The sequence below is a fragment of the Hoplias malabaricus genome, chromosome 13 (assembly GCF_029633855.1).
Source record: "Hoplias malabaricus isolate fHopMal1 chromosome 13, fHopMal1.hap1, whole genome shotgun sequence".
Classification (NCBI taxonomy): Eukaryota; Metazoa; Chordata; class Actinopteri; order Characiformes; family Erythrinidae; genus Hoplias; species Hoplias malabaricus.
Window position 1 is genome coordinate 1595802 of NC_089812.1, and position 21844 is coordinate 1617645.

At 41.4% G+C, this 21844-nt stretch overlaps 2 protein-coding genes across 9 annotated transcripts in view; one reads left to right on the forward strand and one right to left on the reverse strand.

The window, feature by feature from the left end:
- Positions 1 to 6592: 6592 nt before the first annotated feature.
- Positions 6593 to 14569, forward strand: si:ch211-157c3.4 (Lipopolysaccharide-induced tumor necrosis factor-alpha factor homolog-like). Of its 4 annotated transcripts, none has more exons than XM_066642128.1 (5): positions 6593 to 6660; positions 10459 to 10513; positions 10659 to 10760; positions 10996 to 11170; positions 11355 to 14569. In XM_066642128.1, exons 2-5 carry the CDS (start codon positions 10477 to 10479, stop codon positions 11467 to 11469), a joined length of 429 nt encoding a protein of 142 aa, XP_066498225.1. In that variant the 5' UTR covers positions 6593 to 6660; positions 10459 to 10476; the 3' UTR covers positions 11470 to 14569. The 4 variants fall into 4 exon arrangements, with proteins under 4 accessions (XP_066498225.1, XP_066498224.1, XP_066498227.1 ...); XM_066642127.1 differs by lacking the exon at positions 6593 to 6660 and adding an exon at positions 10035 to 10169 and having other exon boundaries at positions 11355 to 14568; XM_066642130.1 differs by lacking the exon at positions 6593 to 6660 and adding an exon at positions 10202 to 10359.
- A 794-nt stretch (positions 14570 to 15363) lies between these two features.
- Positions 15364 to 21844, reverse strand: part of usp7 (ubiquitin specific peptidase 7 (herpes virus-associated)) — a 33892-nt gene continuing 27411 nt past the window's right edge. For all 5 annotated transcript variants that reach the window (XM_066642125.1, XM_066642122.1, XM_066642121.1 and 2 more), the window contains 9 exons: positions 21552 to 21619; positions 20732 to 20840; positions 20112 to 20189; positions 19630 to 19730; positions 18864 to 18963; positions 18563 to 18682; positions 17662 to 17733; positions 17429 to 17519; positions 15364 to 16721 (listed from right to left, as the gene is read on the reverse strand). In XM_066642125.1, coding sequence (XP_066498222.1) covers positions 16615 to 16721; positions 17429 to 17519; positions 17662 to 17733; positions 18563 to 18682; positions 18864 to 18963; positions 19630 to 19730; positions 20112 to 20189; positions 20732 to 20840; positions 21552 to 21619 — 846 coding nt within the window. In that variant the 3' untranslated portion in view covers positions 15364 to 16614. The remainder of the gene's footprint in view (positions 16722 to 17428; positions 17520 to 17661; positions 17734 to 18562; positions 18683 to 18863; positions 18964 to 19629; positions 19731 to 20111; positions 20190 to 20731; positions 20841 to 21551; positions 21620 to 21844) is intronic.

Genomic DNA, 21844 nt, shown 5'->3' on the forward strand with positions numbered 1-21844 from the left:
GGGAAAGACAATGTGGCTTTTACATTAACAGAACAGAGAGGATCCAAGAGGAAAACAAGATGGATTTAACAGAGGAGCAAGAAAAACAGCTCTGAGGCCAGCACACTACATGAGAACCATTTATGAAACAACAACATGGAGACGACTCGTTCAGTTATTCTCATATTCTTTATGTGAAGTTATTAGAAGAATATTATACCTTTTTTTTAGCATATTTCCACACAATTGCCCTTGGATTAGGTGTATTTTTCTATAAATTATATAAAATAATATAATAAAAATGCATCCGAATGTATTTATTATTTAATTTATTTAACGCAACATAAAACATTAAAGGAACGCTAAGTAAGATTTGGTATTTTTGCTACTGGGTTCCCCCTTTAGCTGCATGATTCACTTTCCTGAAATCAACAGAGAAAAGAAATGGTGGGTTGGTGTGTTGTGTCCTACCCTCCTCCAACAGTTACATAGTGCAGTTTCTGCAGTGCTGAGCCCGGAGAAGCACAGGAAGGCTCTGTTCTCCCAATTACAGCTCAGTGAAACTTCACAGTGATTTTGAAGCTGTAATTTCAAGGTTAAAATTCTACCTACTGTTGCTTTAATTCTTCTGAGAAGTCAATGAATACAGGAAAATAGCTCAAAACCAACAAATAGGTTGAATAAGTTTATAATATTGTAATCTCATAATGGGTAATATTAAATATTCAGACATGATAGAGGTCTTGTGCAGGCCTCTAGATCTAATATGAATGCATTTAAGGAACAATAACACACACACACACACACACACACACACACACACATACACACACACACACACACAGCAGTCCAGCAGTGAACACAGTGCATGCTTACAACAACACTGATGGTTTTGTTTAATGTGTGTGTGTGTGTGTGTGGGAGTGTGTGTGTGGGAGACCAAAGAAACAAATGACAAACTGTTCAGAGTCACATTCAGTCAATTTTTTTCGGCACTGAATTGACCCCACAGAGATGTGTAGATCATCTACAAAACAATAAAGTACAGTACATTCAGAAGGGGGTAGGAGCATGTTACATGTAGTTATTAAAGCACAAAACGTCAGCACAGCACAGAGGATACAGAGGCATTTGTACTTTCTGAATATTAAAAATAATAATAATAATAACAAATAAATAAATAAATAAACAAATATAGAATTTAACTTTAAATTAATTTGATACTTTATTAATCTTATAAAACCCAGTCTCTGCATTTAAGTCATCCATATCAGTGACCACATACACACACACACACACACACACACACACACACACACACAAACACACACATAAATAAAATGAAATAAAATAAACTTAAAGCGAATAAACAAGTGACATGTATTAAATTATTAAATAATTATATAATTATCCTTGCAGTTGCCCCCTACAATAGCCCCTCACTGAACACACACTCACATACACCCTAGAGGCAATGGAAAATACACACACACACACACACACACACACACACTGAACAGAGGGCAGCCACCTCTCAAGGCACTTCAGCCATGGATGTTGATGGAGGAGAACACACGGTTCCTTCACTCCTCCGTCTCCTTCCGACTGTTCCAGGGGAGTCAAACTGGTGACCTCGTGGTCCCAAGGACACGTCGCTAACCTTTTGGCCACGGCTGTCCCCTTTCACTCCGGCTGTGATGTGTTAGTGTGTAAATATTTTATTCCACCTCTACGCGCCTGAGGGGCACAATCCTCCATTTTAGTTGTTGCTACACAAACCTATTGTATCAGTCATCACCCCTGGCTCTGTGTTTATGTTAAATCCCATTGTGGTTTGTGTGCACTAATTTGTGATTAGTGAACTGTGCTGAGGTTTTGAGACATCAGTGAAATTCCTCTTCAAATTGGTTGAATATTTAGCTCCTAAGTGAAAAGGCCACTACTTTTCTGGTAAAGAGCCTGAGTGCTTTGACCCGCTGTGTGTTCCCTGGTGTGTAAAACGTGAGTTTGGACAGGTTTATTGGTGCAGAATCTTCACGTTTCTCAGCATTTATCCAGAAACATGTGGAACTCCATTCCTGGGTCTAAAAAGAGTGGAGACAAAAGACTTGTCTTGTCACTGATCGATTGGTTTATAAAGATCAGATTCCAGAGATTAGTCTAAAGCCCAGGGCCAGTGTTCCTCAGCTTTAGTGACGTCTTTCATGCTTTACTCCAGTTACAGGTGTGTGCAAAAAACTAGCACCCCTGGTTAAAACAAGCAAAACAACATCCTCTACAAAGAACACTTTTAAATACAGGACTTTTGTTTTGTTTGTTTGTTTTAAAATAGATTTACTGTAAAAATGGGTGGGTTGCATGGTGGTGCAGCAGGTAGGTGTCACAGTCACACAGCTCCAGGAACCTGGAGGTTGTGGGTTCGAGTCCCGCTCCGGGTGACTGTCTGTGAGGAGTGTGGTGTGTTCTCTCTGTGTCTGCGTGGGTTTCCTCCGGGTGACTGTCTGTGAGGAGTGTGGTGTGTTCTCCCTGTGTCTGCGTGGGTTTCCTCCGGGTGACTGTCTGTGAGGAGTGTGGTGTGTTCTCTCTGTGTCTACGTGGGTTTCCTCCGGGTGACTGTCTGTGAGGAGTGTGGTGTGTTCTCCCTGTGTCTGCGTGGGTTTCCTCCGGGTGACTGTCTGTGAGGAGTGTGGTGTGTTCTCTCTGTGTCTGCGTGGGTTTCCTCCGGGTGACTGTCTGTGAGGAGTGTGGTGTGTTCTCCCTGTGTCTGCGTGGGTTTCCTCCGGGTGACTGTCTGTGAGGAGTGTGGTGTGTTCTCCCTGTGTCTGCATGGGTTTCCTCCAGGTGACTGTCTGTGAGGAGTGTGGTGTGTTCTCTCTGTGTCTGCGTGGGTTTCCTCAGGGTGACTGTCTGTGAGGAGTGTGGTGTGTTCTCCCTGTGTCTACGTGGGTTTCCTCCGGGTGACTGTCTGTGAGGAGTGTGGTGTGTTCTCCCTGTGTCTACGTGGGTTTCCTCTGGGTGACTGTCTGTGAGGAGTGTGGTGTGTTCTCTCTGTGTCTGCGTGGGTTTCCTCCGGGTGACTGTCTGTGAGGAGTGTGGTGTGTTCTCTCTGTGTCTGCGTGGGTTTCCTCCGGGTGACTGTCTGTGAGGAGTGTGGTGTGTTCTCTCTGTGTCTGCGTGGGTTTCCTCCGGGTGACTGTCTGTGGGGAGTGTGGTGTGTTCTCCCTGTGTCTGTGTGCGTTTCCTCCGGGTGACTGTCTGTGAGGAGTGTGGTGTGTTCTCTCTGTGTCTGCTTGGGTTTCCTCAGGGTGACTGTCTGTGAGGAGTGTGGTGTGTTCTCTCTGTGTCTGCGTGGGTTTCCTCCGGGTGACTGTCTGTGAGGAGTGTGGTGTGTTCTCCCTGTGTCTGCGTGGGTTTCCTCCGGGTGACTGTCTGTGAGGAGTGTGGTGTGTTCTCCCTGTGTCTGCGTGGGTTTCCTCCGGGTGCTCCGGTGTCCTCCCACAGTCCAAAAACACACGTTGGTAGGTGGATTGGCGACTCAAAAGTGTCCGTAGGTGTGAGTGTGTGTTGCCCTGTGAAGGACTGGTGCCCCCTCCAGGGTGTGTTCCTGCCTTGCGCCCAATGATTCCAGGTAGGCTCTGGACCCACCGCGACCCTGAACTGGATAAGGGATACATACAATGATGATGATAAAAAAAATGGTGCTGTGCAAAAGTTACCTCATGTGTTTTACCTTGTGCTTTTTTCCCCTGATTTTTTCAACTCAGATCTTATCAAATGTTTAGAAAAAAACATAAGGTTTAATGTAAACATTTCTACATTTTAATGAACGTTTTGTCTTTATTTAATGTAATCAGTGCTGGTAATATATTACAGAGGAACATGGGAAGAACACACTCCACACAGACAGTGACCCCACCCAAAACCCTGGGACCCTGCAGCTGTGTGGCAACAAAACCACCTGCAGCACCAACATACTGACCCTCATACAGGGTGGGATCACCTGAAACTGCTGGAAGCATTTCTCCTGCAGTGTTGCTATCAGTGTGTGAAGAGTGGGAGAAGAGGGTTGCATTGACAATCAACACAATGGACAGCACTTTGAACACATTGGTGGTCAGAAACTTGTAAATAACTCATGAAAGAATAAAGTTATGTTAAAACACCATTGTTTTTCTTGTGAAATTCCCAATAAGTGTGATGTGTCACATGACCCTCTTCCCCTTGACAAAACAAAAGTTGGATCCAAAATGGTCGACTTCAAAATGGCCGCCACTTTCCCCCCTTCCATATACTAATGTGCCACAAACAGGAAGTTAATATCACCAACCATTCCCATTTTATTAAGGTGTATCCATATAAATGGCCCACCCTGTACATGCATTTACAGAGAACTGTGACAGAACCATACCCCCAAACAGCCCATTGCTCCGGCTGTGTGTGTGTCCCCAGAGCGTGTGTGAAGAATTGCACACTAGTGTGTGTTAATGTGTTCCCTACCACGGATTGATTAAATGCAGAGAAGTAGTTTCCCTAATGGGATCAATTAAGTGACTCTTCTTCTGTGGAATATGGGTAAACTGGGTCAACTGGGTAGGGATTTAACCACAGGTGAGGGGTGTGATTAGACACAGTAAGCACAGTCTCTCTGGCTTATCGCTTTGTTATTGTCATCATACCAGAAGTGTTTCTCATTGTTGTCACTGCACCCCATGCACAGAAATGTAACAGACCTCACCGGGACAGTGTGAACAGTAAAGGTAATAATAGAAATGGAGGGCGGGGCTCAGAATCTCTGGCTGATGAGCAGAAACTCTTAAAACCTTTTTTGGAATGAAGAACAGAGAGGGAGGGAGGTGAGGGATGGAGGTATGGTGGAATGTGACACAACAGGACCGACAGAGGAGTGTCTCTCTCTCTCTCACACACACAAACACACACACACACAAATACTGTAACCTCACAGCTGACACACTCCTCCTGACACAATGACCAACGCCCTCCAGTAAATCCCCCCACAACACAAGAATCTTAATGAGAATCTGAATCAGTGTCAGAGATAGAGTCAGACTCATAATTTGAATCAGAACTAGAATCAGAGTCAATATAAAAGTTGGAATCAGAGTCAGTATCAGAATCAGAATTAGATTCAGAGTCAGTATCAGAATCAGAATTAGATTCAGAGTCAGTATCAGAATTAGATTCAGAGTCAGTTTCAGAATCAGAATTAGATTCAGAGTCAGTATCAGAATCAGAATTAGATTCAGAGTCAGTATCAGAATTAGATTCAGAGTCAGTATCAGAATCAGAATTAGATTCAGAGTCAGTATCAGAATCAGAATTAGATTCAGAGTCAGTATCAGAATCAGAATTCCATCACTGTGGTGGTCCCCTGAAGGGTACATATAAGGAACATAATGGGACCTTATTCTATTAGAATTGTAGATTTTGAAATTGTGTTGATTCCATTCACTCCATTTCATCTCCAAGACTTTTATTTTGATTTTATTTTACACAGTTCTATAATTCTAGATTTAAATTATTCACCTCTCCTTCTGGAGAAGAGAACGTAATGAACCTTTAGGGAACACAACTGGACTCTAACCCCACCCCTGTACCTTTAAAGCTACGTATTAAAGCTACATTTAAAATGTTCGTACCTTTAGTGACCAATAAGACAACTCTACCCTTTAGAATAAAAATAAGAGTCGGAATCAGATTTGATGTAAAAATCTAAACTGGAATCAGGGTCAGAAAGAGGAAACAATCCTCTTTTTCTGTGTTATTAAATGTAAAGGTGTTTCATAACAAGGTCATTTCTGACCACTTCTCTGTGTCCAGTCAAATGAGAAAATCCAGACGCAGTGTAAAGATCATCAGGTGTTTTCGTGCTTTGTTTATTGTCATTTGGGCCCACGTAGCCCCCCCTCGGAACCGAAAGAGAGAGTGAGCTCAGAGTGATGAGGCCCAGCACTGAGAATAAGAACTGAGAACTCAGAGATATGCAGCTGGATTAAAGCACACTGTCAGTGCGGGTGAGAGGTGGTGGGGTTGTGAATGAATGGTCAGTTCTTAAAGTTGATGTTTGGAGCAGGAGAAACGGTCAGCGAACGGATGTGAGCCACTTGGATAGAGGCCACATCGTGATGGTCAGAGCATGTTGTGGGGTGTTCCCTCGCGGGTCACCGGTGGTCCTTCCTGGTCCCGTGTTTGGTCTGTACCGACCACTGCACACCAGGGACACCGTACAAGACCCGCTCTGACCAAAACACCATGACCGGCACAATGTGGCCCTTGTCCTGCTTCAAGCGCTGACCGGCATTTTTATGATGCCCTTATGTAGACAGGGGAAGGGGAACACACTGATAGTGGTCAGACAAAAGGACGCTGGAGTGGACAACAACTTCTAAAACCGGGTACATTTTGCATTGTAACAAACACATACCTGTGATATTTGTGTTGATGCAGTGACTAAGTACTGCGCTAGTTTCAGGCTCTTATAAAGACGAACAGGTTTATTCATGAAAAAAAAAACTTCCTGACTTGGTCATGTGTGTGTGTGTGTGTGTGTGTGTGTGTGTGTTTGGGAGGAGTGCAAACCTGAGGAGATGAAAAGCTGACAGACCTGAAATGCACAGAGCTTTCAGTCACACTCAACAACAGCAGCAGCTTCGGAGCAGCCAGGTACGAGCCCTTTAACCCTGTTCACTCTTTATAACTGTTTTATTACCAGTTTTACAGCTGATTGTACAGGTTTAGGAAGCTTTTAAGCGTTTATAACTGACGTGTGGCAGATTTAAACATGAACATTTGACAGCAGGCAGGGTGTTGTTGTAGTTTGTAAAGCCATTATTAACTGGTCATGGACATAAATGTAAACATTGAGTATTTAAGACTCTGTTAATGATGGACACTGTTACCATTTCCTTGTCGTTCTTTTATTCTGTATTCATCCTTATCTTGAGTTGTTTGTGTCAACTTTTTAACTTGTTTTAAGTTTTTATTTTTACAGTATTTTACTGCGTTACATTAAACACTACAACATTTTACAGGTTGCAATATCATTTAACACTAAATTAACATTAGAGAGTACATTTAAATTAAAATAATTTAAGTTTAACTCTAAAAATGATATAAAATATTATAGAAATGTAATTAGGTGCAAATATATTACAGGAAACACCAGTGTCTTAAAGCTATAAAATTCCTTCATTCCTTCATTCGTTGTCTTGTCACTTACACAGTTCAGGGCCGTGGTATAACACTGTTTTATAAATATTTATAAATAGTAAGTTTTTCCAGACTTTATTTCCGAATATAAACCCTTCCTCGCTTGGAATTCAATGAATGTAAGTAATTTTAGCTAAAAATCTAAAGGAATGTGAAGCTGAATCTGTAAAAGCACAGATTAGACGCTAGGAGAGGGTGTTTATATAGATTTTATACACAGTGTGATATGCAGCTAAGTGAGGAGAAAGGTGTGGCTGAGGGTCCCGCCCTCTTCTAGTTCTAACCTGTGATTTTACTTAGATGTGCGCTAAGAAACCCTTTTATCTTCTTTTTAAATGGTGTTAAACTTCACTGATGAATGGAATGGACCAATAGAAACGCTCCAAAGTGAACCAGGAGATCAGCTCAATTCACTTCTCTTCAAACTTGGAACTCTCTTTAAAATCCTCTTTAAAGCCACTGTCTCTGGTGTGAACAGAAACGTATTTATCTGACTTCCTGGGATTCTGATGATTATCAGCTGGCGGTGAGGCGCTCTGATTGACTGATGTGAGGCTGATGTGGTGATGAGGTTTCATTGTTTAAAGTGTTTTTTGTTGTTTATTTGTTTATGTTTTAACTTTAAAACGCTCACATTTGGATTTAGGTAAATATCTTACATTTTATTCAAATAATTAACAGAAAAAAAAAATTAAATCATGTTTACAGTGTTTTTAACTTTTTTTTATCCAAACAGTTTAAACAAAATGACTAAAATAAGGAATAAATTAATTTAATATAATAATAATAACAATATTAGAGGTGCTCTTAATGTGTCCTGTTCTTAATTTTATTCTCTATCAGTAAATCTAGGTTTTACTCTGTTTCTATTGGTCCATTCTTTATGAAATGACCACACAATGTTACGGGCGGTGAGTGAGTGAATTAGTGAATGAGTGTGTGTTTGAGTGAATGAATTCGTGAGTAAAAAGCAAGGCACGTTTATGATGATACTTCACATCTGACATTCCATCAGGGAAAGGGTGAGAGTGAGTGAGTGTTGGAGGAGGGATCAGTCAGGGCCTCGGTCCTTTGCTGTAAATCTGCAGAAAGAAAAATACCTCTTCACTGTGAATGGAACAAAACTGTTGTCCAAACACTTTAAGAGAACTCGACTGTCTGTTTGGACTGAGAGTCGGACTCAGTGTGATTTAGAATGTCTGTGAAATTCAGTTATTTTTAAATTATGGCAAAACATTGTATCTCCACAATGACTTTAGTATTAATTATTTTTTAATGATTTTTCTAATTATTAATCACTAATCTGTTGTCATTTTTTGCCAGCATGACCTCCTAAAAAAATTAATTCCTGAGGACTTTTATTCTGTAATCCCGCCAATTTAGCTGTTTTGTTGATTGTAAAATAAAAGTTTCCTCTCATCTTAAAGACTTCATCTTTTTTTTACACAGGGCGATCACTGAGGCTGATTTAATGCTAAAGGATCAATATATCCTTTAGATAATCGATAAATTATCTATAATTAACAGGAAAAATGACAACATATTCATTGATAATTACAGAATAAAAGCACCAATTTTAAGAATATCTAACCTACCCGGGCCAGCAGTCTCTACAAACACCGCTATACAATCCCAGAGTAATCACAGAGAACCTGTGAAGATATTTTACATCAATTGTTTGTTAATTAATTAATGATTTTGCTCACGTGCTCCACCAGTAAAAAAAAAAAAAAAAAAGACTACAGCTGCTGAATTACAGGGGTCAGTAAATCCTGGTTGTTATGCTTGATGCTATCTAGGGTCTGAGGCAACGAGGCATGTGGCACAGCCACATTCCTCTGGTCCTGCTGAGAGGAGACGCCTTGGCCAGGCATGGTTCCTCACATTTTTCTCACTGTGTGTCATTGAAGGCGTTCACTAAGCTCTTCATTCATCTTTAAAGTCCCATTCAGAGGTCTGTACTCCATCAGGTTTAAGGTGGAGGTGAAGAATCAGTCACTAAAGTGACCACCTCGACCAGCTTCAGCTCTACAACCAGGGCTCGGATATCCAACCCCAAACGTCACGTTGTACTGGATAATACTGTCACTGTGAAGTCATGCATAACTTCACACACACACCTAGTGAACGTCAGAGGAACTAGAACAAGTTCAGCTGGGACCCAAGTCTTCAACACATCCCTCATTATGTAACCTGCTTCCATCTCTGAGAGAGGGAACACCTAGCTCCAATCTCACTCCAGGTCTGACCACACCCAAAGCTGCCTGTGTCCATCCTTCGCCTTGAGACGAACAGGTCAACGCCGTGGGTCTGAAAGGATGTGGTGTGTGGAGATAGGGAAAATATAATACACACATAAGTGGCCTTTGTAAGTTGTTATCCGTAGGATGAACCGACCACCCCCCAGAGGCCAGAACCAATGCTTCCAGAAATGTCACCAACTCCTCGCACCGAACTGTGGATGTGAATTCAAAAATATGAAGCCCCTCCCCAGTAATTTATTTATTTTATTTGAGCAGTGTAACTGGGTTCTCCGGAGTGATTGATGAAGCTCCACATCAGCACCTGACCTCACTGATACTCTCTGGTTATAAGGGGTGTCTAGAAACGTCTGAACACTAACAAAGAAATACGATGTTTGGCGACCTCTGGTGGCCATACACATACCAACAGCTTGGACTGGGCCCTGTGGCATTTTGACTTCACATATGAAGTAGTAGAGGGTCCTATTTTGATGCTGTTTACTACCAAAATCCCCACAGGAAAAACAGGGAACTGTCACGCCACCAGAGGGAGACAGAGAGTTAGTAGTAATAGTAGTAACATTAGTAGTAGTAGCAGTAGCGGTAATTGGCTCCACCTGAGCTAGGCCTGATTTAAGCCTGTTTCAGTGCTCAGTTTGGCGATCTTCTTTGTTGACGGGTGGTTATTTCTTGGGTTTCCTTCTATATTTCTGTTTCTAGGTTAGTCCTTCACCAGACAAATCCCTTTCAGGCTCTTCCCTTTCCTTCAGTAGAGGCCTAGATGAAAATCTGCAGGCCTCATAGCACACACAAACACTCAGAAAGAGAGAAAGTCTTTTAATGTTTACAGATGTCTTACTTGCTCTGCGTGTGGGTCTTCTACCAGTGATGCAGTGGTCTCCAGTCATAGGTCCACACCACATCTAAGTCTGTCCCATGGCATAGCATCGCTAGATAACAAAGCTATATCCCAGGATACACCATTAATGAGTTCTCTGTTTCCTCCTAGTGAGCATCCCGATCAAAAATGAGTGCAAAAGACCCTCCACCCTATGTCATACCAGGTGTGTACCCAGCTCCACCTTCAATTTAGGACCACTTTCAGGGGTAGTCTGACAGTTGAACACAGATGATTGCAGATTGGTAGAAGATGTGAATTATATGATTCTAATGGCTTTCTCTTGCTTTGCTTGTTTTCTTTTCTTTTAGTCGATGGCAAAGGAGACGATGTGAAAGTTTACAAGGTTCACACTCCGTTCAACCCCACGTCCTCTAATGACGAATTCCAGCTTCGAAGCCAGACCGCAGCAGGTGAGCCTCGGTGTAAAAACAGGGGTCCACGTTCTTCAGAGTTCCCCCTCCTTGCTTTAGCTCACTTTGGGTGTGGGCCACATTTCACAGCCAATAAGTTGTTGTTGGACACAGTGAAAGTTATACGGGGTGTTAGTTATGACTGCAAATTACAGATGGCTGTGGCATCACACTGGAACCATTACCTTATATTTCAATCTCTCTCTCTCTCTCTCTCTCCCTCTCTCTCCATCAGCTCAATCCTCCGCAGCAGATAGCGCAAAGAACAAGTATGTGAGCTATGACAACGAGCTCGGCAGGTCTCCAGGGATGACCACCTGCACCTCGTGCCGAGAGCAGGTTCTCACCAACGTCACTTACAAAGTGGGAGCGTATGCCTGGCTCATGTGCATCCTCTTCATCCTGTGCGGGTAAGAGCCACCAGAGCCTTGAATTCAAAGGGTAAATGATGGTGAACATTGCTGTGAGGATTTGATGGCGTTCAGCCACAGACGTAAGTGAGGCTGGAGCTCCATCACATCGGCAGCGGTCGACTTGTGTGTGTGTGTGACTCCTACTAATAATTCAACCCTGAATTGAATCTGTGCGTTTCAGGTTGGTTTTGGGCTGCTGTCTGCTCCCATTCTTCATGAAGTTTTTCAAAGACGCCTACCACACGTGTCCCAGGTGCAGCCGGATCCTCCACGTGGAGAAGAAACGGTGCTGCTGACCTCGGCCTCGCCCCTCAGACCATCACCGTCTCCAACATCCCAAGATCCGCTCCCATATGTCTCCTGTATCTCTGAAAACTCCCAAAGCTCATGTTGTGAGAATGCCATGGTTTGCAGACAGACCTCCATTTTACTCTGTGGATATCATCAAACCAACCTTACTACTCTAACGTCTTATAGATAAGCAGAGGTGGGTCGTAAACAGTTTTACACACCGTAGCTCGAATCCGATGGAGTGCTTTCCAACACAGTGTGGCGTTCCTCACTTTGAGAGGAACACGACCTACTTCAAGACTCCCCTCGCACTGTGGTGGGAGCTCTCCGAACAGGAACAGACGCACGGACCAGTCCTGTTCTTCTCTTTCTGTAACGATCAGGTCTGAAATAAAAAGCTGATGCTCTAGGGTCCCGATCACAAAGCAGCACCACGATAAAAGACCATGGTCCTGTTCGGAATGGAATAAGAATGCAGATGTAGATCCTTCGCTCACCGATGCTCTGGAGCAGAAATTAAATTACCATTTATGTAAATACTCATCAAAGTACAAATCCATCAGTATTTTTTATCTACTATTAAGTTTACACTATCCACCTCTGGCAGTAACCGACCGAATCGACCTCTATGACCACTGACGCTCATTGGAATGCACCTTTATACGTTTTTAGTTTATGAACGATGACCTAAAACACATATTCAAACAGAAATATCTGATCCAAGTCCCTGGCCAGTGTTTTTAAAATGGCTAGCCAAAATGGCTGTAGCGTCATAGCGGTCGGCCATTTTAAAAATCCTGGCCTGGAGCCTGGATCCAAGTTCGTATCTGAAGGCTCTGACCTAAAGTAACTTTTTAAACGCTGCATCACTGCTCTGCAACCATGGCATTTGATGACCCCTCTGCTTTGCCTGTGTTTTGTTTATAACAGTATATGACCTCTGAAAGTTTACACTGTGATGAACATTGGTTTTCTTTAGCTTTGATTGTGGATGTCGGGGGAAAGGGGGAAAAGTTAGGTAAAAAAAAACTAGGTAATTTATACATGAATATAAACACCAGGGTCGCATTTGTAGCCAATCCTGGTTAACTGATTTCTGTGTTGACCTCTGAGGATGCATTCAGACAGCAAAAAAATGGAAAGAGCAGAAAAGGAGCGGCTCAGGCTAATTTTAATACTTTCGTTTTTTGGGTTCCAACATTTTTCAACTCCATCCACGTCAGGAAGCAGCGCAGAATTCAGCCTCACGAGCATTTAGTCATTTACTTTTTAGTCATTGTATATATGGCCACACCCACATGGGGACGTACTTTACGGAGCATTAACTGGTTCAGTCTGTAGCTAACAATCAATTTGAATTGTGCCTATTTATAGTGAAAAGAAATATGAAAAAATAAATAGAAATAAATCACTACTAAAAAGTTCTCTGTATGGTAGTAAAAATTGTTTGCACATTTTAAAGACCATTTAAGTGACTTTTTCCACTGATTTTTGGATGCTGGTGTGTTAGACTTGAAATAGTTCTTCAGAGACAAACTAGATTAGCATTAGCATTAGCATCAGCTAGTGTTAGGTCAGAAGAAATGTCCATGCTTTGTATATAAGGCTTTATGTGTTGATTTTTTCCTTCTACGACAGCATAGCCAGTAATATACAAGACCTTTCACGTAAATAATACACATACAAGTGCCAATTTATAATATTTACTCCTGTGTTAATTGAGGGACGTGAGCAGATTTGCTGCCTGCTGCTTTTAAAGGGAAACATCAATTAAAAAAAAATATTGATAGAATTTGTTGTCAATCACTGAGTGCACAGAATATACACTGACCCATATGACATTGTACATTGTCTTCAATCTGGATCTTGGAGCCAGGTTCCAGGCCGAGATTTATAATAGTGATTTCTAACAAGATGCTGAAAGCAAAGGAGAGGGTGGGCTTTCCGACCCAACGAGAGAGAGAAAGCTAGGCTAATTATGATCTCTTAGACTACACATTACTGTAGTCTGTGGTATGAGTGAGGTTCAGTAGATTCGCACTTTGGGTAGAAACACCATGCTACGCAAACGAGTCCTCGGATTAGACTCCTAACATTTACCTACATTTAACACAGTTAAAGGGCAATTGCCTGACTGACTTCTCACATTTTTATGCGCCAAGGTAGAGCCTATCCGGAATCACTGGGCGCAAGGCGGCAACACACCCTGGAGGGGGCGCAAGTCCTTCACAGGGTGATGCACACTCACACCTTCACTCCTATGGACACTTTTGAGTTACCAATCCTCACACCATTGTTTTTCTTGTGAAATTCCCAATAAGTTTGATGTGTCACATGACCCTCTTCCCATTGAAAAAACAAAAGTTGGATCCAAAATGGCCGCCTTGGTCACCACCCATCTTGAAAGGTTTCCCCCCTCCCATCTACTAATGTGCCACAAACAGGAAGTTAATATCACCAACCATTCCCATTTTATTAAGGTGTATCCATATAAATGGCCGTGTGTGTGTGTGTGTGTACACACATTGAGTACAAAAACATTTTTAAAGTGATCTTTGTGTAACGTATAATTGTAATTCAAAATTCAGGTGTTCACTGCTCGTGTCATTTTATTAAACAAAAAACAACCCAAAATAAAGTAATTTGAAAACGGCAAACTAGAAGTATTTATTCATCACTACATTCTTTATTAATTCCATCAATGATAAAGCACTGCAAAAGCATGTGCATGGACGTCTGTACTTGTGGATATTGTATCCAAAAATGTGACACCGTTTTGGTTCAGATTTAAAGACGGTGATTTCAGTTGACAATGGTGACCATAACGTATTAACAGATATTTAAATATTGAATAAAGTACTGAATAAAATAACAGTTTCCATGACAAAAAAAGATGGGAGAACGTTGAATTACTGTTACACAATAAACCTTTCAAACTTATTTGTACGAGCGACAAATCCCTCGTACAGCAGACACTGGGAGAGTAAAAGATTCTGATTCTGAAACTATTCCGCCCTGTAGTTCATCATCAAGAAAACCAAAAAACATGGGGTGAAATGTAGTGGCATCCAGTGGTGAGGGTGGCATCACCCCTCCTTTTCCGAGCTGAAGCTTGGAAGGCTTGTTTTGTTCGTCCATTCAAGGTTATCGCAGAAACATAGCACTCTCTAATGCAAGACCAAAGCTCCCTGTTTAGATATGAAGGGCTCAAGGAAAAACAATAGTGCAGCTACAACATTGTGAGGATCTGCACACTGCCCCTTTAAGCACAAGTTGTAAAGTCACTCCAATTATTGGATTTGGGTCGTTTCTTTAACTGCTTTTATAAAAAGAGTGTGTTTCAATGTTATACGTTAAACCTGAAAATAAGCATTGCTCAGTCATTACAACCATCAAAACAGTCTAAATCAGTGTTATAAACACACGATAAAACAATCCATGTCTATGACACAGCCTCTCAGGTCGTGTGACATGTAGCAGCCCAACACTTGTAATCAGAGCCACTCCGTTTAGAGACGTGTTCCTCTGGGGCATGAAATTCACAACATGGCTTTGTTTAAGGGGGAACCAAGCCGTTCCATTGATAAGTGCAGTAGCTTTTATAGAAAATTTTATTCAACATACATTTTTCAGCAAAAAGGCAATATACAGGAATAGTTGTCGTACACTGCTGCTACACGGAGGGATTAGACTGGAAAAAAATAAATCAAATTAAATATGTGATCTGCAGGTCATTTTTGTACTGCACTTTAAACAAGACAAACTGTTGCAAGTAGTTAAGGAAAGGGAGGAAAGGATGAAGGAAGGAAGGCAAAAAGAAGAATAGAAGAGACAAAATAAAAAGGGAAAAAAAAAACTGTCCAAAATAAAACTACACACAATGAATATGAACATCTGAATTGATCTGTACCCAACAAAGTGTGTCTTTAATTTTACATGTCCATTCTTTAAATATACAATTTTAAATGTTGTCTTTACAAAGCCAACTAATGCACAAGGGAGGAGAGCTCCTGTGCTTACAAAAAGAAAGAGGAACAAAAAACGAAAAAAAGAACCAAAAACAAAAGGAAACCCCAAGGATTTTTTTTTTATTGGTTGGTGTAATGCTGGTTTCTAAATCCCAAACCAGTCTTCTACCAAATGTCTGCAGCCTCCAGCCAATGCACAGTACAGTGAATAACAGAGCCTTCAGTAAACAGCTCCATTCGCCTCCATTTTAAACCATCCCACGGCAAAAAGTGAGTGTGTGGGGAGTGGAGAGGAGAGAGAGAGAGAAGAGAGAGCGAGAGAGAGAGAGAGAGAGAGAGAGAGAGAGAGAGGAGGACACGGGGGCCAAGGGCCTAATAACCACCAAAGATTACATTTTTCTAGTGCTGAGAAATGTAAAACCTTTGATATACGTTTTAAGTGCCAACGTGCAAGATGAAGTACAGACGAGTTATTTAAGCTTCTGGTTTCTTTTATCTCTCTAAACAGATGCTGTGGATCTTCATTTTCTTCAATATCATACACGGTTTCCGGAAAAAGAGGTGTGAAAAAAATCCCAAAACAACAACAAAAAATAAAACAGCTCCTCCAATCAAAATCTAAATGAGAAAGAATCGTGTAAACAATGAAAATTGCCTAGTTGCACTAAGGGACAAGAGAAAGGAACCACTTCAGGGCAACTAGCAAGCTACAGCCATCGGTGGCGTGTTTTATTATATCATACGTCAAAAGGATCAAAATCCTTTGCGTTTAACTTGCTTTACTGTAACTTTACTCGCAAATGGCAGCGGTCGTCTGTCTCCCTCACTACGCAGCAGCTTTCTTGCCATAACAATTCTTATAAAACCAAATTAAAAGGAGAAAAACAAAAACAAAACAAAACTGTCTAGAAGTTCATACTGTTCCCCCCGGTTTGTTAAAATCCAAATCATTCCTTCCAGACCGAAGAATAGGCAGTTGATAGAGAGAAGCCGAATCGAGAGAAAAAAACAAAAACAAAACAAAACCAAAATGAAAGAAACATGAGCGGCAACTCCGTTTGCTGAAGACTTCATACACTGGGCCTGTGTGCCCAGACAGCAGGTGGTAAAAGTGGTGCACACAAGACATTTGGTTAAAGTCTTTTGTTATTTTAGTAGGGTCGGTTAAAGGTGGAGAACTTGTCAGTTGTGGATCTTGATCGCTTTCTCCAGGTAAGTGTAGCGCCCTCTCTTTGGAGCCTTGTTGAAGTGATCCAGACCTAACCAAGGCCTCGGGTGAGACATGTTTCCTGGAGAAAAGAAAAAAAACACACACATTTCAATTATAATTCAATAGCAGGAGTACTGTGCAGAGTTGGGCTTTCATAGCACTTTCCCACCATTTGTGGATCCAGTCCAGTTCCATTTCTCAAACCTAATTTGCAACCGTTTGCTGTTTAGCGCATTATCAAAAGTTTGTTCCCAACTGGAATCATTAAAAGGTACTTCAGGACAAACCTGGGTGGTATCCATGGGTGTGTTAAGCTAAAAATGGCTCCAGAAAGAGCACAAAGACTCAATAAAATGTTATCACACAGTGGAACTGGACAGGGTCATTTGGGGGGGGGTGCTGGGTAAAAGACCAGAGAAGTCCATGTACCTTTCTGGTTTGAAATGGGAAATGACCCATTACCTGGGTTCTGGTTTGAAAAGAATACTGCAAGGAAATAAAAACAGGAAAATGCTCCATTTGTTTTCCTGTTCTCTTTTTAGGCCACTTTTATCTGCTGTTCTCACAGTTCACTAAGGCTCTAAGAATCATTCAACTCAAGAAGAGTTTGTTTGGTTGAAAAGGGCCATCAGAGAAGTATAAAACACACACACACACACCTGGTTAAATCACTGAGTGAGAAGGTATTTAAAGAAAGTACAGAGAGAGAATGAGAGACTGAGAAAAGATGAGAGAGGGAACGCAGTTCAGTGAAGTACACATTATAAATAAACCCCAAGAACAAACCTGGCTGTGACTCAAAGTCCTTCAGATTCACTTCATAGTCGTCCTCATTAATGTACTGATGCCGACCCATCATCACAATCGCAAATTTGAACTGAAAGAAAAACACAAGCACTTAATAAACAACACGGCTTCCTCAGAGGTCTCGTTAAACATCAAAGCACCAAAGGAGAAAGCTGAATGTTGTGTAATTTTCTCATTAATTCCTTTTTTAGCATTTTTGCATTAAAGTGTACCTTCTCAAACTCTTTCTCCTGGATGTCCAACATGCTCTGGATCCTCCTCATCACCTCTCTGAAGGGCTCCCCCTGAAATAACACAGCAGCAGACCTGCTTTTTTACAGAGTTGTTTATAAACCCTTTTGAATTTGCTATTTATTTGCAGAAATTTGACCTAAAACTTAATCACATTTAACAGAATTGCTGAAAGTAGATGAGGAGAACCAAATCAAACAAATGAGATATTAGACATTAGTCATTTATTTGTTAAGAAAAATGATCCAATATTACACATCTGTGAGTGACAAGAGTATAAACCTTTGCTGTCAGTGTGTGGTGTGATGTCCTTGTGCAGCAATAACTCAAACTAAGCTAATTATCGTGCAGTCCTTAAACTGGGTTATGTTTGTGGGTTTCCTCCTCTGAACTGCTTGCTTCAGGTCCTTCCACAACACTTCCACTGGATTAAAAGGCCATTCCAAAACATTAACTTGATTCTTCTTTAACCATCCTTTGGTATAACACCGTTTCCATGCGGCATGGTCCACATTCTCTTGAGATTCAGCTCATGGAGAGATGTCCAGAAATTGTTGGTATGTTTAAGAATTCATTGTTCCCTCACTGATAGGGAAACGTCCTGGCCCAGACGCAGCAAAACAGGCCCAAACCATGATACCACCACCACCACCACACTTCACAGATGGGATGAGGTTTCTATGCCTTCTAGCGTGTTTTTTAACAAACTGAGACACCCACCCAGAGACGGCTAATGTATCAATGGGGATCTAACCGGTGGTCTCCTGATGAGAGGTACAACTCTCAGAAAACGCTTAGAAACACTAAAGCTAGCATGATTCGTGTGAACGGTACATTCATTCTTTAAAAGGGTAAGCTTTGCTGAAAAGTACCCGTACGTACCTGACGGATCTTCAGCAAGAACGGAATACCAAAAGTCCCAAAGACCTCCTTGTGGAAATGTGCAACTGGAATCAGCATCTCATTTTCCTTATCCAGGTCGACCTGGTCGAGAGGGATTTCCTAAAACAGCAGAGAGAGGCGGCCACTTTGTAAACTCATTTCCTTTTACACAACAGCCTCCAGACATGAATACATTTAGAAAAGCAGATCTAACAAATATTAACCGAGCCTTTCACGGGGTGGCTATATTTCTTCGTATATAAAGAAGTGAGCCCACTGAGGAGCTGCAGAAAATGCTTACCTCTATTCTGAATGTTCGACTGGCCGCAGGAGATAAACATTCTAGCAGTTCGTCCTCTTGGTGAACCCCAATAATTTTGTAGCTTACAATTTCTAACAGCCTGCAGGGGAGGGAGGAGGAGAGATTTTGACGCAGGACAATGAAGGCTTAGAAAAGCAGTGGCATCCATAGCATTCACGGGAATTAAAGATTAAACAGTCTACATGTACACAAAAAGCTTCACGAAGCACAGAAACGCCAGGTTTCCCTCCCTTTAACATCTATACACTTCAGGACAACATTTCCAAGGTGCACTAAGACAGAGGTTCCCAAACTGTGTAAGAAAATAAATTCTGACCATAAGACTAAGGTTTCTCCTTGATGTGAGCTTCACAAAATCCTCCCTTCAGGGAAATTTCAGTGGAAAGTCTGCTAGTATGATACGATCCTACACGACATCAGAGTCAAAATCTCCAAGTAACGCTGACTCTGATTATATTAAATATAATTTTAAGTATTACTTTTGTATTAGGTTTAATTTTAAATTTCAAAAGTGTGTATCGTGACATTCCAGAGTCAAAGGATTTTATTTTCCATTGTTACAATTTTATGAATGCATTAATAAATCAAACGTGGACAGAGCACGTTTTTTCATGAATCATATTTGTGACGTCAACAACCCCTTAATTGGGAACCTGTGCCCTATGAAATGACGAGCAACAGAAAAGAGCAGCATAAAGACAAACCCAAATCCACAAGAAAGTAAAGAGCAGCTGGATTGGCTCACCTTAGCTTTTCTGAGCCTTTGTCAGACAGCTCCACTGCTTTTTTACATTCTTCCAGAAGGTCTCGAACACAGCCGTGCTTGTCGGGGTACAGTGTGATCTCCTGGTGCGGAAATAAAAACTTCAGTTTAGAATCAACACAAGAAAAAAATAAATAAATCAGGACAATTTAACACAGCTTAGTTTACACATGTAAGGCCTGTGGTCACTTTACTTCAACTGTTTATACTTTAGGTCGCAAACAAATCGTCTACTGCATGTCTAACTTTACTTAAACAAAGCTGATTCAATTTCCCAAACTAGCGTACTGAACCACTCCTTCCAAAACCTGCTTTGACTGCAGAGAAACGTTATTTCTGAGCACCACGCAATAAATTATTCTCACTAAACCACATTCAAATAGGAGAACACTAGCAACTCTGAGATTGAGGGAATCTAGGCTGCATGAATACAAAAAGTGATCTGCAGACTTAATTTACTTTACCTCCTCCCGAAACTGACTGTTGAGCCATATGGACTTGAAACTCCTCCTGTTCTCAAAATCTGTGATCTTCATCTTGAGCTGAGGAGGGAGCAGAGACATGAATAAATCAGGGGAGTGAAGCTAGAGCTGCACAGACAGGCTCAGGTTCCTGGTGAAGAGAGCTCAGAGCTGAGAAAGTCACCGGGTGCAGAGACAATGTTTACTGTGGTGTTAAGCTGTGAACAATTATTTTTCCATTTACAAGTACCTTGTTTATTCATGAGGAAGGACGCCAGAGATGCACCAAACTCTGACCAGAGATGATAAAAAAATGAAATGGGTCTAAAAAGTGATTATAAAACACGTCTGCTCCATTTTAATGTGGAAGAGAAAATCTGAACAAAAAGCCATGGTGCCACCTCAGCATTTCTGCACCGTTTAAAGGTGGAATAGACAACTTTAAAACATTTAGCTACCAGTATGTATTAAGAGCTTATTATCAGTTTTATGCATATTCCTTTTGTGGAACTGTGCCCTGAATTTTTGTTTAGATTCAGGCAAAATCTATGTGCAGATTTTAAAAGGTTTGAAGTAAAGCCAAGATACTACATGATGTCAGCTGTTATGAAGTGTTCCCTCACCTGCTGGTAGTACAGCTTTTTGGGCTGCCGGGGCTTGAAGAACTGCAGCAGATCTCGGAGTGTGCCCTCATAGTTGTGCCTGAGTGGATTACCTGGGCCATCTCTGTACCTGTGGAGGACAACCAGGCTTTGCCTTTTAGTGCCTGTTTAAATTACTAGAATAATGCAACATAGAAGCTAAGGTAGCAGAATAATTCAAATACAGCGCACGACACAAAACACACAGGTCAAGATCAAAACTAACAACTGGCCAACTGTGTTTTATTCTAAACATGCACCACATCCGTGAATACAGTTAACCTGCAAAACACATGCTTCAGGTAAAATGTAAAGGAAAAATATAACTCTGCAAGGTTTTCACATTATATCAGGCAGGAAAAGTTTATCATGACTGTGCACATGGCAGCGATAATGCTGAGAAGACATTTTACAGTGCTGCAGTAAACCATCTATCTGTGGATTCATTCTGTGCAGCTTCAGTTGTGTGGTTAACTGTAGTTTTTAAATTGTGGCCCACAATGAATGGCATGATAAAATCATCCGCTGGTGTCCTGCTCGGAACTTGAATCATCACTTTGACCAATGTATCCTCAAAATGTGTCCTGCAGTTATTCCATGTTTTCAGGCATCTGTCTTGGAATGTATCCCCTCATGGCTAAGTGGGGGTAGACTAGTGTACAGTGCTTTGTAAGCTAGCTTTTCACAAACGTGGGTCCTATTTCCAAGTGAACAAGAAGCAACTCCCTGAGCAAGAGGAACTACTGGGCAGAATCAAGTCTCAAAATTAGAAGCTAAAAGAGTCAGGAGTCAGATCACCTACCCCTGGGATTTGAAGAACTGCAGGAGCATGGGGTCTGTATTTAACCTCTGTGCAACAGTCTTCGCCACCTACAAACAAACAAACATTAGAAATATAACTCATTTAATAAACAATAAGGGTAAACAAACAGTTCAAACAAACACTTCAACGCTATCTTTATTTGGTACTGCACTCAGACCAATGCAAAAACATATTTCCAGGTTTCACCACCATTTTCGACTCCTGCCTATTCCTAATGGTTAGGATCCATTTTCTGAGACGACAACAAGCACTTCTACATATCACTCTTGAGG